This window comes from Taudactylus pleione, unplaced genomic scaffold (assembly GCF_031769625.1).
Source record: "Taudactylus pleione unplaced genomic scaffold, aTauple2 ptg001874l, whole genome shotgun sequence".
NCBI lineage: Eukaryota > Metazoa > Chordata > Amphibia > Anura > Myobatrachidae > Taudactylus > Taudactylus pleione.
The window spans coordinates 565,837-585,226 of NW_028286271.1; the positions used below are offsets into that span (position 1 = coordinate 565,837).

The window sequence follows — 19,390 nt, forward strand, 5'->3', positions numbered from 1 at the left end:
CCTATCCGCAGCCTGTCTGTAACCACAAGGTAACCCTAATCTAACCCTAACCGCAACCTAACTGTAACCGCAAAGTATCCCTAATCTAACCCTAACCGCAGCCTAACTGTAACCGCAAAGTAACCCTAATCTAACCCTAACCGCAGCCTACCTGTAACCACAAAGTAACCCTAATCTAACCCTAACCGCAGCCTACCTGTAACCACAAAGTAACCCTAATCTATCCCTAACCGCAGCCTAACTGTAACCACAAAGTAACCCTAATCTAACCCTAACCGCAGCCTAACTGTAACCCTAATCTAATACTAACCGCAAAGTAACCCTAATCTAACCCTAACTGCAGCCTAACTGTAACCGCAAAGTAACCCTAATCTAACCCTAACCGCAGCCTAACTGTAACCCTAATCTAACACTAACCGCAAAGTAACCCTAATCTAACCCTAACTGCAGCCTAACTGTAACCGCAAAGTAACCCTAACCGCAGCCTAACTGTAACCACAATGTAACCCTAATCTAACCCTAACCACAGCCTAACTGTAACCGCAAAGTAACCCTAACCGCAACCTAACTGTAACCACAAATTAACCCTAATCTAACCCTAACCACAGCCTAACTAACCACAAGGTAACCCTAATCTAACCCTAACCGCAGCCTAACTGTAACTGCAAAGTAACCCTAATCTAACCCTAACCGCAGCCTAACTGAAACCACAAATTAACCCTAATCTAACCCTAACCACAGCCTAACCGTAACCACAAAGTAACCCCAATCTAACCCTAACCGCAGCCTAACTGTAACCCTAATCTAACACTAACCACAGCCTATCTGTATCCGCAAAGTAACCCTAATCTAACCCTAACCGCAACCTAACTGTAACCACAAAGTAACCCTAATCTAACCCTAACCGCAGCCTAACTGTAACCCTAATCTAACACTAACCACAGCCTATCTGTATCCGCAAAGTAACCCTAATCTAACCCTAAACCTAAAATGGGGAGTGCACATTGTGACTGCGTACCATGGATAATGATCCCGTAGGCGCTGGGATATACAGCTAGCCATCTCATTTTTATGGATCTGTCCGTGATAGTACATAACTTAGCCTGATTGTCACAGGATGTTTGTACTTATTAATATATTAGTCCTGCGTGTCATCCTAACGCCATGCTTTCATTACGTACAGGTGCCGCCCCTCACACATCACAAGAATGACATCATTAGTAGCTTATGGTGATTCGGATGAGGAGACGGAGGATGGGGAGACTTCTCACACATCTGACACTGCGCATCTAGTACCACACCATGTACATCGTATCTGTAACCTACACTCGTCTAGTATGGCCAGGGAGACAGGGTCACCGCTTATCACAGACGTGAATGTGAGAGACCGCAAAAGCATATATCCTCTGCCTAACAATTATATTACAGCTACAAATATGGCGCTGGGTATTGCGGGGAGTAACTCTGAGAAATGTTACCCGCTTACACACAAGAGATCTCCCAGTAGTGAATGTGTGCTGAAACCTTATGTTTCTAAAAGACTCCGACAGGAACAATCCAATATGGCTGGAGAGGTTGAAGGTCACATATCGGGAAGGTCACATGAGCACACACAGCATCTGGCGAGGAACATCACCAACGTGTCTGAATATCTTGGACCATACTTACAGTTAAAATATGGGGCGACTGAGATCCCCAAGAAGGTGGTATTTCAGATGGGAGAACACCGAGGACCTGTGAACAGGGTGCAGTGGTGTCCTGTAAGGCAGTACAGCCACCTGCTTCTCTCTGCTTCAATGGATGCAACGTTTAAGGTAATAATCACACTTGTAACTCTCATTCTTCGTTGAAAACTTTTTTTTTTTAATATAACAAAGATTAGAAAGAGAATAAATGCATACATGGGCAATGAGCCCTGGGCTAAGGGATATTCTGGCACTAGTTGGTCTACACACCTGTCTTTGCCGTGTGCCATGAAATTCGGAGTACCTGCAAAGTGTGTGTGTACATGTATGTATGTAATTTTAATGTCATTCCATGTGACTCACTTTATCTTTCATGCTAATCTTTATAGGTTCACATGCACAACACACAAAAATGACGCTGAAATTCAAAATTGTATAATAATATATGGAATGGGTAGTCATAATTAATGCTTAGAAGCAGGAAAATATGTACACTCTTAGTAGTTAAATGTTGTTTATATGCGTGACTCATGTTACAACATAATGGACATAGGAACTGAGGGGACTTATATATATGTATTTAAACCTGCTCTCAATTATTTTTACAATACGACTGTGGAACATTCAGTTTTTTGTTTTGTATAGTATAACAATCTATACTTAAAATCAACTTTGACACTTGACTCGTGTTACATATGGCTCATGTTACATTTCTGTCCCCATTCAAAGGACTCTGATACAAATTACTGAAACCTGTGGAATCCATATGAAGTAATCAGTGTAGGCCTCTTTATCTTCCTGATTAGCTGCGAAGACGTTTAAAATATATCATCGGTAGCGACACTGTAATGTAGCACTTTGCATCCAGATATAACTACAGTTGCACATGGAATATAGGCTGCCGCATATCACATTACTCAGCAGAAGCTGCTTGTGCTTCCTATCCACATCGCTGTGCAAATTAGACGGGGAAGAGGTGCACAAAAAGCTGCTCAGCACTACCGAGGCACAACATGGCATGGCGCAAGGAGAAGGGATGTTTATTGTGCAAGAAGTGTGTGTGTGTGTGTGTGTATATATATATAGCGTTCCCGCTAGACTGTTCTAGCGGGGCGCGGCACCCCGCCCTCCTTCTGGAAGACAAAAAGCCCTAACAGCCTGTGGGAGCCGTCTTCACCCGCGGGTCGCAGTGTCCCGCGGGTGAAGAAATGTGTGGTGACCCGGTCACCGCCGGAGAATAGACACCGGGCGCATGCACCCGGCATCTATTCTCCCTGTCTGCAGGGCTGCTCGGCGTGTCCGTAAGTGCCGGGCACGCCCCCAAGAGTGACGAAAAGGGGGCGCGTCTTATAGACATGCCCCCTTTTCGATTACCACGCCCCCTTCTCGGTCGCGCGCGCGAACATGCCCTCTCTAGCTCCGGCGCACTGCCTCATGCCGGAGCTAGAGTGAACACTATATATATATATATATTATACAGGTTAAGTCTAATATTTAGATATGTCATTATGGTATGTACATATTCCAAAATACGGAATATTCCGATATCCAAAATATATATGAAATATGTGGTAGTGTTATCTGGGCCTCTGTTCCTGGGAGGGCATCAGTAAGCTGCACAAGACTGCCGCCATCCTCTGTGCCTAGGATGCAGGTGTGGTCATTCATCAGCTCTGGACCATACTGTCTGTATCCTACTGAGAGTGGTTATACTACGCTGCATGGAGACCTTTCTTACACCTCCAATTGCTTTTCATGATTAGCTGCTACGCTATGTCCTGCTACAATCGCTGTCTGTCCTAATATAACAATAATTCTTTGTACAGCAATTTTCTCCCAGCAGGAATTACAGCACTTTAAATTATTACTATGGGGCATATTCAATTGCCAGCGAAAAGCCGTTCTTGGCGATACTTTTTCGCAGATGACGTCGTTTCGCCAATCTGGGCTTATCCCCATATTCAATTCTTCAGACTGTTCGCCGGAGCGGAGAGTCAAGGCTTAGAAACCAGCGAAAAAGTATCGCCTATGAATAGGTGTCACAAAAAGTGCAGAATTGGGGTTTTGGGGTACAAACATTGGGAAACCAGCCAGCACCCATGGGACAGCCCCCCAAAGGTAAACTGTGTCAATTTAAAAAAAAAAACCTTAAGAACACCCCAAAAAAAGTACTTTCATTTTGGGGGACAAACTTAAAAACTAGTGAAATAGACTCTGGGTGGTCCCCAAGTATGCCCCAGGTTTTTTTTTTTGATTGCAGGTGCTTGCGGCAGGTGGATTTTTAGCGTTTTTAAAAAGTTCATTTTAGCAACATTAAAATATGCAAACACCCATTTTCATGTACCCCAAATTTGATGGGACTAGTTAAAACCTGCACCACATATGCACATACGCTAAATAGCACCTATTGAAACCATTTAAGCACCCCCAATACCTTCAGCAGGGCTATTAGGGGGAATCCATAGTGAACCCCCATGTCACAGCATCTTTGGGGTGGGGGGGGTAGGCTGATTTCCCCAAAACTGACAGAACCTTTTGCCAGCTTCAATTTCGCCGAGTCCCGTTTTCGACGATTTGGAATTGAATACGGGGAGATCTGGGGACGAGCGCGATACTTCCAGCGATGTTGGCGAAAACCGGAGCAGACAAAAAGTCTGGGACTTTTTTCGTCGGCAATCGAATATGCCCCTTACTGTCAGGCTTTCAACTTGGGCGCCCTCAGTTACTGTTCTATGTAATGATTCATAGCCATCTGTGACCAGTGGGAGCTTGCAGTCTAAATTCATTACAACACACATACAAATCTGTGCGCGACTGAGGCCTGATTCAGTAAGGATCGCAACTGCAACAGCGCTCAGAGTTGGCCGATTAGTGCGCATGGGCACCTCTGCGATCCCGGATACCAGGTAGTGATAGACAGACGGTGAGCGTTTGGGGGTGGTGACGGGATGGTGGTTGGAGAAACGCTGGCGTGCCTGACCGTTTGAACGCCGTTGCGTGGGCGTGCGTAAATTAGCCATTGTTATTACGTACGCAGCCTGAGTGCTTACTGCGTGCAATGAGGTTAGTAATGCCTGAGTAAGGTCAGGGCTGCTGTAATTCTGCGCGGAGGGACCGATGTTACCGATGTTGGTGAAGGTTTGCAAAGTATTAGGGATGTGAGATAGCGGTAGTGGGCGTCTCAATGCTGGCAGTGCCACATCAATGCCATCATTAGCAGCAGACCTGCGTGCGATTATGGTGCTGCGATCACAATAGCGATCCCTAATGAATCCGGCCCTGAGTCTGTAAACGAGCGCACGATGGACCTTGGCGTGGAGAAAAGCTGCGGCCGCTGCATCACAGCACTTTGTATACTGATTCAGACTCGCTGGACAATGGCTATTTGGTCCTGTCGACCTTCTGTCCCTGACGACCTTCTTACTAATCAGACTTTAGTGTGTCGACTTTCAGACCTTCAAAAGTATTAGTGAGCGTTTGTCGTTCATGAGGCCTGGCGCACTGCAGTAATGGGCTCGCTAAGCCACGAGTGAGCGAATGTGCAAACAATACATATTATATACTATATACTCGCCACGTTTGGACACTAGACGGCTATTGCTAAATAACGGGGAGATTTTTCCAATGACCAATCAGCAGCCAGGTGTTATTCCTGCGTCAGAGGACAGGGAGGCTCATTGAACTGTACAAAACTTTCTGTGAGCGCTTTAATTTGCGCAATGAGATCTGCATAATAAGTGGATGTGCTCAGTGTTTGCACTTTATTCTGCTGTCAGTACAGAAAGCGCTCTGTCATGTCTTTGTCATTCTGTATTAATGTGGGCGTGTTGTCATGGTAACAGTTCTCTCCCGTTCCAGCAGGATGGAGAGCAAACACGTATGTGCAGATTGTGCCCTGTAGAGGGCAGTGTGTGCACAGTTCTTACACGGCCATGTGCTATAGAGCAGCAATTCTCTCTGTATAGGGGAGCTATAATGCTGCTTTAGAAAAGGAACGAGGCCTTAATGAATATGGGCATACCGCTGGAAGCACGCCAGTGATGTTACATTTATTTTACTCTGAGAAATGCAGTGTACAATCTGTGTGTCAGTATAGGGCCCCCAGACACAAAGCGATATACCGGCCGGTCTGACGCATTGGCAGAGCCGGAGCTAACCAATTTGGTGCCCTAGGCAAGATTTTTGGCTGGTGCCCCCTAGCAGATAATCCCACCACACTACACTATACAGACTCTCTCCCCCTCCTCTTCATACATGATACTCCGCTTTCACTTACCGCTTTCTTTTCTTCTCTTCTTTCTTTCTTTATGAGTCTGGCAGAGGACATAAAATTGTGATTCATTTGCCCCCATGTTTACATATTTATTACATCTCCCTCTCTCTCTATAGATGGATATATAGCTACATGTACACACACATACATATATATATACACAGCACACACTGATCCAGTTACTGCCCACCTCACAGCACCGCATACTACCCTTCACTGCCCACCTCACATCACCACATATTACCCTTTCACTGCCCACCTCACAGCACCACATATAATGCAGTGAGTGTCACAGTGAGTGGCATATAATATAGAGATCGTCGCAGTGAGCGCTATATAACGCAGAGTTGCAATGAGCGCCATATAAGAGTGTTGCGGTGAGTGGCATATAATATAGTGTCGCAGTGAGCGCCATATAGCGCAGAGTTGCAATGAGCGCCATATAATGCAGAGTGTGTCACAGTGAGCGGCATATAATATAGAGAGTGTTCAGTGAGTGGCATATAACGCAGAGTTGCAATGAGTGGCATGTATTGCAGAGAGTGTCAGTGAGCGGCATATAATATAGAGCGTCGCAGTGAGTGCCATATAATGCAGAGTGTGTCACAGTGAGCGGCATATAATATAGAGAGCGTTGCAGTGAGCGCCATATAATGCAGAGTGTGTCACAGTGAGCGGCATATAATATAGAGAGTGTCGCAGTGAGCGCTATATAACACAATGAGCGCCATATAATGCAGTGTGTCACAGTGAGCGGCATATAATATAGAGAGCGTTGCAGTGAGCGCCATATAATGCAGAGAGCTGCAATGAGCGCCATATAATGCAGAGTGTCACAGTGAGCGGCATATAATATAGAGAGTGTTCAGTGAGTGGCATATAATGCAGAGTTGCAATGAGTGGCATGTATTGCAGAGAGTGTCAGTGAGCGGCATATAATATAGAGCGTCGCAGTGAGCGCCATATAATGCAGAGTGTGTCACAGTGAGCGGCATATAATATAGAGAGCGTTGCAGTGAGCGCCATATAATGCAGAGTGTGTCACAGTGAGCGGCATATAATATAGAGAGTGTCACAGTGAGCGCTATATAACACAATGAGCGCCATATAATGCAGTGTGTCACAGTGAGCGGCATATAATATAGAGAGCGTTGCAGTGAGCGCCATATAATGCAGAGAGCTGCAATGAGCGCCATATAATGCAGAGTGTCACAGTGAGCGGCATACAATATAGAGCGCGTTGCAGTGAGCGCTATATAACGCAATGAGTGCCATATAATGCAGAGTGTCGCAGTGAGCGCTATATAACAATGAGCGCCATATAATGCAGAGAGTGTCACAGTGAGCGGCATATAATGCAGAGTGTGTCACAGTGAGCGGCATATAATATAGAGAGCGTTGCAGTGAGAGCCATATAACGCAGAGAGTTGCAATGAGTGGCATGTATTGCAGAGAGGGTCACAGTGAGCGGCATATAATATAGAGCGTCACAGTGGGCTCCATGTAACACAATGAGCGCCATATAACGCAGAGAGCTGCAATGAGCGCCATATAATGCAGAGAGTGTCACAGTGAGCGGCATATAATATAGAGAGCGTTGCAGTGAGCGCTATATAATGCAATGAGCGCCATATAATGCAGAGAGTGTCACAGTGAGCGGCATATAATATAGAGAGCGTTGCAGTGAGCGTTATATAACACAATGAGCGCCATATAATGCAGTGTGTCACAGTGAGTGGCATATAATATAGAGAGCATCGCAGTGAGCGCTATATAACGCAGAGTTGCATTGAGCGCCATAAAATACAGAGTGGCATATAATATAGAGAGTGTCGCAGTGAGCGCTGTATAACGCAGAGAGTTGCAATTAGCGCCATATAATACAGAGTGTTGCGGTGAGTGGCATATAATATAGAGAGCGTCGCAGTGAGCGCCATATAATGCAGAGTGTGTCACAGTGAGCGGCATATAATATAGAGAGCGTTGCAGTGAGCGCCATATAACGCAGAGAGTTGCAATGAGTGGCATATAATGCAGAGAGTGTCACAGTGAGCGGCATATAATATAGAGAGCGTTGCACTGAGCGCTATATAACACAATGACCGCCATATAATGCAGAGAGTGTCACAGTGAGCGGCATATAATATAGAGCGTCGCAGTGGGCTGCATGTAACACAATGAGCACCATATAATGCAGAGAGCTGCAATGAGCACCATATAATGCAGAGAGCTACAATGAGCGCCATATAATGCAGAGAGTGTCACAGTGAGCGGCATATAATAGAGAGCATTGCAGTGAGCGCTATATAACACAAGGAGCGCCTTATAATGGACACTGAAGTGCACTTAGTGCCGCCGGGATGACACCAGCGATCGTACACAAGATTGCTTACTCAGGACGCTGAGGTGCGCCTGTGCCTCCTGGATGGCACAAATGGCAGGAGACAGGCATGCAGACCGAGCCGCCCATGTGACACAAACTGCTGGTAATACTCATGGCAGACCGTGCCGCATAGATGACATAAGCGGCTGGTACAATGGGGCTGACTAGACACAGGTAACTTGACTGAAAACAGGAGACCACACTGGAACCGGAAACACGTGGAACGCTATCACCGGCATGGAGTGAAGGGCTGGCTGGAATTTAATAGAAACAGGGCCCAACCAGAGCAAGACTCCTAATGACAGACCAGTGTCCACCTGGGCTGTGCACAGACAGGAGAATCAATCAGTGTGCACCTGATAGTGCACACAGACAGGCAGTAATTAGTGCAGAGGCTTAGCAGCAACCAGGACTGGAACTGCAAACAATATGCTGCTAACCACAGATCCAATAGGAAGAAGGAGGAGACTTCAGTGAACGCTTGCCCGGCGTTCACCCCGCACAGCATTGGGAGTGCAGCGGCTTGTGAGAGGTTCTTCTGGTGAGGACAAAGCCAGGGGGTTAGGGTGGCCAGGGGACCCTAAGTCAGTGACCGTGACTAGGTCTCCCTTTTGCGGCCAAACCCAGGTTCAGCTAGACCTGCCCAGAGGCGCAGAGTCTTAACTCCCTTTAGTAGCCTTCACCCGTGACCCCTCCAGTTGGGATATGAGCAGGTCGTGGCCATCTGGACAGGTACCTGGGAGTGACAGGAAGACCGGAAACTATATTTAAGAGAGTTACCACTGAGAACCCTATAAATGTATTAACATTAGGAAATTAAATAGTTACTGGAGATGATCCAGCTGCAGCCTTGCTCCGAGGAGCACTGGGAATGTAGACACAGGGGTGTACAGAGGATTGTAGAGATCCAGTCACAGACTTGTACTAAGAAATACAGGAAAATGTAGACGCAGGAATACACTGAGAGTTGTTAGGGATCCAGTCACAGCTTTGCTCTGTGTAACACAGGAATGCACTGAGAATTGTTAGGGATCCAGTCACAGGTTTGCTCTGTGTAATACAGGAATGCACAGATAATTGTTAGGGATCCAGTCACAGGCTTGCGCTGAAGAACACAGGAAAGTGTAATACAGGAATGCACTGGGAATTTGCTAGGGATCCAGTCACAGGCTTGCTCTGAAAAACACAGGAGAGTGTAACACCCGGAATTCAACTGAGCGCTACCTAGTAATCAGTTACAGCCGGGTAACACACTATGCACAGATTGTATAGTGTGTACACCTGATCGTGCCGGCATGGCAGATGGGACGATGCAATAAATGATGTTATGCTGCTAAATGCAACATGGAGCGATATATCATGTGGTCGTACACCATTTTGTATGACTCCATCGTGTTGCGCCATCGTATAGTGTGTACCCAGCTTAAGAGTACAGAAATTTTCTGTTAATGTTCCAAATTGATGCGGCAGAGAGCGGCATTTATACTTGTCTTACCAGTTGTATCAGGTAGACTTAGGGATAATGGGCACCTGAATAAGATTTCAGTGAGCACCATCTTCTGGTGTTTTAACTAGAATTAATGATATTGTACCTGCAGGGAATAGCTTACCATCCATAGGGGTTGGGTACGGGATACCAACACCTATCGCCTTAAGTATCCTAACCCTCCCAGCACCCTAACCCTCAGCCCCCCAGTGCCTATCCCTAACCCTCCCTTCCCACCCTAGTGCCTAACCCTCAGCCCCCCAGTGCATATCCCTAACCCTCCCCTCCCACCCTATTGCCTAACCCTCCCCGCACCCTAACCCTCAGCCCCTCAGTGCCTAACCCTCCCTTCCCACCCTAGTGCCTAAGCCTCCCCGCACCCTAATGCTCAGCCCCCCAGTGCCTATCCCTAACCCTTCCCACCCTAGTGCCTAACCCTCCCCGCACCATAACCCTCAGCCCCCCAGTGCATATCCCTAACCCTCCCCGCACCCTATCCTTCAGCCCCCCAGTGCCTATGCCTAACCCTCCCTTTCTACCCTAGTGCCTAACCCTCCCCGCACCCTAACCCTCAGCCCCCCAGTGCCTATCCCTAACCCTCCCTTCCCACCCTAGTGCCTAACCCTCCCCGCACCATAACCCTCAGCCCCCCAGTGCCCACCCCTAACCCTCCCTTCCCACCCTAGTGCCTAACCCTCCCCGCACCCTAACCCTCAGCCCCCCATTGCCTATCCCTAACCCTCCCCTAACCCCACTACTTATGCGAGCACCGGGATTCTGATTGGTGTCGGGATTCCAGCGCCTGCGTTTCAGCTGCATCCCATCCTGTACTGTAGGTGTGTAGCTATGTGTGTGTGTATGTGTGCATATATATATATATATATATATATATATAAAAAAAAAATAGGAGGAGGAGGTCAGTGGGTCATCCATTCTGCTCGTAGAGGTAATATCATTTGTCATACACACAGGTAGGTGCGCTCACACTAAGACCAAGCATAATTATTAGCCAGGGAATGGATTTGGGAAGAGTACATTTATTCTGGAGCACGCCTCCATGCTGTAGTGGTGATCCGTACCCTACACTCTTAGCTGAGCTTGTATGATGAATAAAAGCACTTGTCAAACTGAGAGGGGAGGGATGGTGATTAATGTGAAGAATCTAGGTGCCATGAATAATGAATAGGGGTTTTGTCTTCTGTCAGTCTTTGGAAAGGGCATGGGGATGATTGAGAGGAGTGAAAGCTAAATATCCTGGGACTACTATACAGCAAAGGCTCCTATATTATTCACACAGTAAGAGAAGATGGAAGCTTGGCAATGGAACAGTAAGAAATGGGGCCATGTACCTACCAGGGATGGGAAATGAGGCAAAGTACTCTGCATGATGTTACCTTCAGCTAAGGAGCAGGTGGTGGTAATCTATCATTATGGCCTTTGTACACACTTTCTGTATTCCTTTATTTGGTAACTTGGAAGTAGGTACCTGCAATGTTATGTCACTTCCACAATAGATCTTGTGTATAAAAGCATCCTGCATAACACACTGTAGGAAATGTACAGGCCCTTTGTAAATAGCTGATATGTTGTCATATACCTCTCTCATATACAGAGACCACAGTGCACAGATCATGCTGCCTATGGTTCTCTAGTAAATAATTTGGCTTTGATGTCACATATGGTTTGTTTGTTAAATTGTAGGGTACAGTGGTGGCTCCCATCTCCTGTCTTAAAGGGGAGCTGCTCAGTCTGCCTAAGCAACAGCACTGTAAGTGAAAGGATTGCATCAGCTGCAGCCCCTAGGACCACATTACTGCATGCACACAACCCCCTCCTCTCTCTCTCCCCCGCACCTCCTAGGGGTGGTCCTGCATCAGCTGCAGCCCCTAGGACCACATTACTGCATGCACACAACCCCCTCCTCTCTCTCTCCCCCGCACCTCCTAGGAGTGGTCCTGCATCAGCTGCAGCCCCTTGGACCACATTACTGCATGCACACAACCCCCTCCTCTCTCTCTCCCCCGCACCTCCTAGGGGTGGTCCTGCATCAGCTGCAGCCCCTAGGACCACATTACTGCATGCACACAACCCCCTCCTCTCTCTCTCCCCCGCCCCTCCTAGGGGTGGTCCTGCATCAGCTGCAGCCCCTAGGACCACATTACTGCATGCACACAACCCCCTCCTCTCTCTCTCCCCCGCACCTCCTAGGGGTGGTCCTGCATCAGCTGCAGCCCCTAGGACCACATTACTGCATGCACACAACCCCCTCCTCTCTTTCTCCCCCGCACCTCCTAGGGGTGGTCCTGCATCAGCTGCAGCCCCTAGGACCACATTACTGCATGCACACAACCCCCTCCTCTCTCTCTCCCCCGCACCTCCTAGGGGTGGTCCTGCATCAGCTGCAGCCCCTAGGACCACATTACTGCATGCACACAACCCCCTCCTTTCTCTCTCTCCCCCGCACCTCCTAGGGGTGGTCCTGCATCAGCTGCAGCCCCTAGGACCACATTACTGCATGCACACAACCCCCTCCTCTCTCTCTCCCCCGCACCTCCTAGGGGTGGTCCTGCATCAGCTGCAGCCCCTAGGACCACATTACTGCATGCACACAACCCCCTCCTCTCTCTCTCCCCCGCACCTCCTAGGGGTGGTCCTGCATCAGCTGCAGCCCCTAGGACCACATTACTGAATGCACACAACCCCCTCCTCTCTCTCCCCCGCACCTCCTAGGGGTGGTCCTGCATCAGCTGCAGCCCCTAGGACCACATTACTGCATGCACACAACCCCCTCCTCTCTCTCTCTCTCTCTCTCTCTCTCTCTCCCCCGCACCTCCTAGGGGTGGTCCTGCATCAGCTGCAGGCCCTAGGACCACATTACTGCATGCACACAACCCCCTCCTCTCTCTCTCCCCCGCCCCTCCTAGGGGTGGTCCTGCATCAGCTGCAGCCCCTAGGACCACATTACTGCATGCACACAACCCCCTCCTCTCTCTCTCCCCCGCACCTCCTACGGGTGGTCCTGCATCAGCTGCAGCCCCTAGGACCACATTACTGCATGCACACAACCCCCTCCTCTCTCTCTCCCCCGCACCTCCTAGGGGTGGTCCTGCATCAGCTGCAGCCCCTAGGACCACATTACTGCATGCACACAACCCCCTCCTCTCTCTCTCCCCCGCACCTCCTAGGGGTGGTCCTGCATCAGCTGCAGCCCCTAGGACCACATTACTGCATGCACACAACCCCCTCCTCTCTCTCTCCCCCGCACCTCCTAGGGGTGGTCCTGCATCAGCTGCAGCCCCTAGGACCACATTACTGCATGCACACAACCCCCTCCTTTCTCTCTCTCCCCCGCACCTCCTAGGGGTGGTCCTGCATCAGCTGCAGCCCCTAGGACCACATTACTGCATGCACACAACCCCCTCCTCTCTCTCTCCCCCGCACCTCCTAAGGGTGGTCCTGCATCAGCTGCAGCCCCTAGGACCACATTACTGCATGCACACAACCCCCTCCTCTCTTTCTCCCCCGCACCTCCTAGGGGTGGTCCTGCATCAGCTGCAGCCCCTAGGACCACATTACTGCATGCACACAACCCCCTCCTCTCTCTCTCCCCCGCACCTCCTAGGGGTGGTCCTGCATCAGCTGCAGCCACTAGGACCACATTACTGCATGCACACAACCCCCTCCTCTCTCTCTCCCCCGCACCTCCTAGGGGTGGTCCTGCATCAGCTGCAGCCCCTAGGACCACATTACTGCATGCACACAACCCCCTCCTTTCTCTCTCTCCCCCGCCCCTCCTAGGGGTGGTCCTGCATCAGCTGCAGCCCCTAGGACCACATTACTGCATGCACACAACCCCCTCCTCTCTCTCTCCCCCGCCCCTCCTAGGGGTGGTCCTGCATCAGCTGCAGCCCCTAGGACCACATTACTGCTGGTGGTGAAACCGGTGCATGCACACTACCCCCTCCTCTCTCCCCCGCACCTCCTAGGGAGTGGTCCTGCATCGGCTGCAGCCCCTAGGACCACATTACTGCATGCACACAACCCCCTCCTCTCTTTCTCCCCCGCACCTCCTAGGGGTGGTCCTGCATCGCTGCAGCCCTTTTAAGTGCTGCATGTTATTCCCCGGCCTTTCAATCTGCCAACCACAGTCCAGACTGCCTGTCCAGCATGTAATTAGCAGATGGTGCTTACAAAGGGAAGCCTCTGCAGTCACCGGGGTTCACTGGTGGTGGCAGATCTTTACTGGAACCACTGTCCCTGTATGTGAATTTTGAAACATTTGGGTGGTTTATAATGAGTATTATAATGAGTATTGCTGCAATAATGAATTACAATTATTTCAGTCTAAATCCCGATCATTGATAAATCTGCCCCTTTAGTATGATTGTATAAGGCAGTGTTGGCTAACCTTGACACTCCAGCTGTTGTGGAACTATATATCCCAGCATGCCCTGCCACAGTTTTAGCATGCCCTAATAGCAAAACTGTAGCAGTACATGCTGGGTTATGTAGTTCCATAACAGCTGGAGTGTCAAGGTTAGCCAACACTGGTATAAGGTGTGCACCTGTATTTTGCTTCAAATTTTGTACATTTGATGCATTAATGTTACTTTCCATAGATTTGCAAAATTGTGTTGCATAAATCAGGGGTAGGCATCATTTTCTATACAGAGAATGCAAGTATGACATCTATCTATCTCATATCTACAGTATCTATCTATCGTATTTATCTAATATATATCTATCTGTATCTCATCTATCTCATATCTATCTATCTATATCTTATCTATCTATGTATCTATCTCATATGTATCTATCTCATATATATATATATAATATATATATCTCATCTAGCTGGCCTCCCAGTCTCTCACCTCTCTCCACTACAATCTGTTCTCAATGCTGCTGCTCGGCTCATCTTTCTCTCCAGACGTTCTACATCTGCTTCCCCTCTCCTTCAAGCCCTACACTGGCTCCCCTTCCCCTTCAGATGCCAATTCAAGGTTCTTACATTCGCCTACAAAGCCCTCACCAAATCCTCTCCCGCATACATTTCTGACCTTCTCTCACTTCACACTCCCGCCCGCCCACTTCGCTCAACTAATGCATGCCACCTCTCTTGCCAACTGATTACTTCCTCCCACTCCCGCATCCGAGATTTTGCCCGTGCTGCTCCCTACCTTTGGAATGCTCTCCCTCTCCCTATCAGACTCTCCACCTCTCTACAAATCTTCAAACGGGCTCTCAAGACCCACTACTTCATCAAGGCCTTCCAGCTCTCATCCTAACCCACCTCATGCTCTTTCCTTCCTATCTTCCCCTTCTGTGTCACGTCTGTCTGTCTGCCCCTCCCCTTAGAATGTAAGCTCTCATGAGCAAGGACCTCTTCCCTCATGTGCTTCTCTTTACATTTTCTTCTACTCTCTACTCCCCATTAGGGCACCTAACACAGGACCGCCAACTCCCGGCAGCTTATTGTGAGTGCTTTAATCACTATTTCAGCAATGTATACAAGTTGTGTCCTTGTCCTGCACTGTAATGTACTGTAAGTTACTTGTTTCTTGTTCACCTATTAGTTCTATGTACTATGTAAGGCGCTGCGGAACACTTGTGGCGCCATATAAATAAAGGAGAATAATAATAATCTCATATCTATCTCATATCTACAGTATATATCTATCTCATATCTACAGTATCTATATATCATCTATCTGTCTCATATCTATCTCATATCTACAGTATCTATCTCATATCTATCTGTGTCATATCTATCTAATATCTATCTATATCTCATCTATCTCATATCTATCTATCGCCTATCTGTCTCATATCCATCTATATCTCATATCTACAGTATCTATCTCATATCTACAGTATATACAGGCAGGTGCATAAATATTGGGACATTGACAGATTTTCATATTTTGGCCTCTATTCACCACCACAATGGCTTTGAAATGAAACAAACAAGGTGTGCTTTACCTCCAGACTTTCAGATTAAATTTGAGGGTATTTACATCCAAATCAGGTGAATGGTGTAGGAATTACAATGGTTTCTATATGTGCCTCCCACTTTTAAAGGGGCCAAAAGTAATGGGACTATCAACTCAAAAGCTATTTTATGGACAGGTGTGGGCTATTCCCTCGTTATTTCATTATCAATTAAGCAGGTAAAAGGTCTGGAGTTGATTCTAGGTGTGACATTTGCATTTGGAATCAGTTGCTGTCGACTCTCAATATGAGATCCAAAGAGCTGTCACTATCAGTGAAGCAAGCCATCATTAGGCTGAAAAATCAAAACAAACCCATCAGAGAGATGGCAAAAACATTAGGTGTGGCCAAATCAACTGCTTGGAACATTCTTAAAAAGAAAGAAAGCATCGGAGAGCTCAGCAACACCAAAAGACCCGAAAGACCACGGAAAACAACTGTGGTGGATGACAGAAGAATTATTTCCCTGGTGAAGAAAAACCCCTTCACAACAGATGGCCAAATCAAGAACACTCTCCAGGAGGTAGGTGTATATGTGTCAAAGTCAACAATCAAGAGAGAGAAGACTTCACAAGAATGAATATAGAGGGTTCACCACAAGATGTAAACCATTGGTGAGCCACAAAAACAGGAAGACCAGATTAGAGTTTGCCAAACAGCATCTAAAAAAGCCATTACAGTTCTGGAACAACATCCTATGGAGAGATGAGACAAAGATCAACTTGTACCAGAGTGATGGGAAGAGAAGAGTATGGAGAAGGAAAGAACTGCTCATGATCCAAAACATACCACCTCATCAGTGAAGCGTGGTGGTGGTAGTGTCATGGCGTGGGCATGTATGGCTGCCAATGGAACTGGTTCCCTTCTATTTATTGATGACGTGACTGCTGACAAAAGCAGCAGAATGAATTCTGAAGTGTTTCGGGCAATATTATATGCTCATATTCAGTCAAATGCTTCAGAACTCATTGGACGGTCCTTCTCAGTGCAGATGGACAATGACCTGAAGCATACTGCAAAAGCAACCAAAGAGTTTTTTAAGGCTAAAAAGTGGAATGTTATGCAATGGCCAAGTCAATACCCTGACCTGAATCCGATTGAGCATGCATTTCACTTGATGAAGACAAAACTGAAGGGAAAATGCCCCAAGAACAACCAGGAACTGAAGAGAATTGCAGTAGAGGTCTGGCAGAGCATCACCAGGGATGAAACCCAGCGTCTGGTGATGTCTGTGCGTTCCAGACTTGCAACAAAGTATTAAAAAGTGAAAGTTAGATTTAGGATTGTTTAGTCTGTCCCATTACTTTTGAACCCTTAAAAAGTGGGAGGCACATATAGAAACCGTTGTAATTCCTACACCGATCACCTGATTTGGATGTATTACCCTCAAATTAAATCTGAAAGTCTGCAGTTAAAGCACATATTGCTTGTTTAATTTCAAAGCCATTGTGGTGGTGAGTAGAGGCCAAAATATGAAAATTTCTTAAATATCCCAATATTTATGCACCTATCTCATATCGATCTATATAACATATCTATCTATTTCTTATATATATATATATATATATATATATTTAATTTCTATTTCATATCTATCTAATATATCTATTTCATATCTATCTAGACAAGACATATGAACAGTGCTTCTATGAAAGGGCCCTATTACCAGTGGACCCTATTAGGAAGCAGGTTGCAGAACTCGCCAGACAGGGGCAGAGTTGGCTCCAGCCAGAAGACCATATTGCTGCTCGGTTGTAGAGACGGTGGTTGTTGACCAGTATATAAGAACCCTAGGGCGGAATATGCAGCCCTGGGTCATACACGCTGATCCTCAAAATCTCTAGGAATTAAGTACAGAGTTGGAGTGCTATGAGACCGCAGGAAATATGACAAAAATGCCAGAAAAGAAACCAGGGAATGAGCGACCCGTTAAGATGGCCTGTGACACTGACTGTCACCAGATCCAGGTCATATAAGACGGGACTGTCACAGAAAAACAGAGCCTATGGAGTGTGGTGTTGCTAATATGGGCGCTAAGTACCCCGCTTTTTGCACGATGGAACCCCTAGATTCCAGACCCCCGTTAATGTGGGAAACTGTTACTGAATGGCAGAGAACTTCCAGCTATTACAGACTCAGGGAGTGAGCTAACCCTGATCTCAGAGGCTGTCCTGCCCAGGCCAGTGGAAAAGGTGCCAGGGTTAGTTAGTGTTAGGGTTAGTGCATTCATGGATCCACAGACAACTTTTCCAGAGTGCGAGTGAGCCGTACCATAAAGGGGCTTACTTATGAGGTGGTTGCTGTGGTTGGTCCTAAGCTCGCCTATCCTATCATATTTGGACGCAATTACTCAGGATTTGTTGAGCTTGTAAAGGAACCACAGAGACAACGCCAATGTAAAGTCTCCAAGGCCCTACCTCGGAATAGGGAGAAGAGTGGAAAAGCAGAGCCATTCCTCTTTAGAGCGCAAACCTCTGCGCAACTAATGTCTGAAGAAGAAATCCGCAACACTTTGCTCAGTTACGGCCAGACAGAAAAATTTGCAGCCACACCTCAGGTTTATGGGGGCCGCTCTAGTTCGCTTTCCCCACAGAAGTTCCGCTGGCGGACACCTCGTCAGCAAAACAGTGAAAAAAAGCGGAATCCTTAGTTTGCAATAATCAGGATGTGTTTTCTTCCCTGCAAGGGCACACTGCTTTAGTAGGGCACAAGATAAATACGCCTGAAGGAGTGGTTGTAAAGCAGTGACTGTATCGCATCCCAGAGGCGCAGCGGCAAGCAGTTCAGCAAGAGGTGAAAGGGATGCTCCAACTTGGGATCATTGAGGAGTCCAGCAGTAACTCCTATTGTGTTGGTCCCCAAGCACTCAGGAGCCATTTTTTTGCAACAACTTTAGGCGGCTGAATCCAGGTTTGACGCGTACACGCTGCCACGGGTGGATGAGATGGTAGAAAATTTGGCAAGTAACCGGTATCTTACGACGCTGGACCTCACAAAGGGATATTGGCAAATTCCCCTAAGTGAGGCCGTTGAGGAGTGAGGCCTTCTCGATCCCTGATGGCCTGTTTCAATATAAAATGCTCCCTTTTGGCTCATGGGGTACCAGAGACATTTCAGCGTGTCATGGATTGGCTGCTGAGGCCACACCAGGGGTATGCTACAGTCTTATCTAGACGACATTGTCATCTATACAGAAAATTGGGAAGAACACTTGCCCAAAGCCCAAGAAGTGCTAAACTGCTTACAACAGCACAAGTTTACGGCTAATCCAGCCAAGTATACCATTGGACTTTCAGAGGCCATTTACCTCGGGTATGATTGGCAATGGGCAGGTGAAACCCCATCTGCGGAAAGTGGAGGTGATTCAGTCCTGGCCAAGACCCTCAACCAAGAAACAAATAAGAACTTTCCTTGGGCTGCTAGGCTATTACCCCCATTTCATTCCAAATTTTGCATCCAGAGCTTTACTCCTGACGGAGACCCTTAAGGCTCAAGCGGAAAAGATTCTCTGGAACAAAACAATTGAAACAGCCTGTGAATATATGAGGATGGCTCTGTGGGCCTCATTCAGA

The 19,390-nt window shown here is 47.4% G+C and overlaps 1 protein-coding gene across 1 annotated transcript in view; it reads left to right on the forward strand.

Moving 5' to 3' along the window:
* The window catches only part of WDR25 (WD repeat domain 25), a 145,005-nt gene that overhangs the window by 21,781 nt on the left and 103,834 nt on the right, over positions 1–19,390 (forward strand). The window contains exon 2 of the mRNA XM_088465149.1: positions 1,184–1,814. Coding sequence (XP_088321275.1) covers positions 1,209–1,814 — 606 coding nt within the window. The 5' untranslated portion in view covers positions 1,184–1,208. The remainder of the gene's footprint in view (positions 1–1,183; positions 1,815–19,390) is intronic.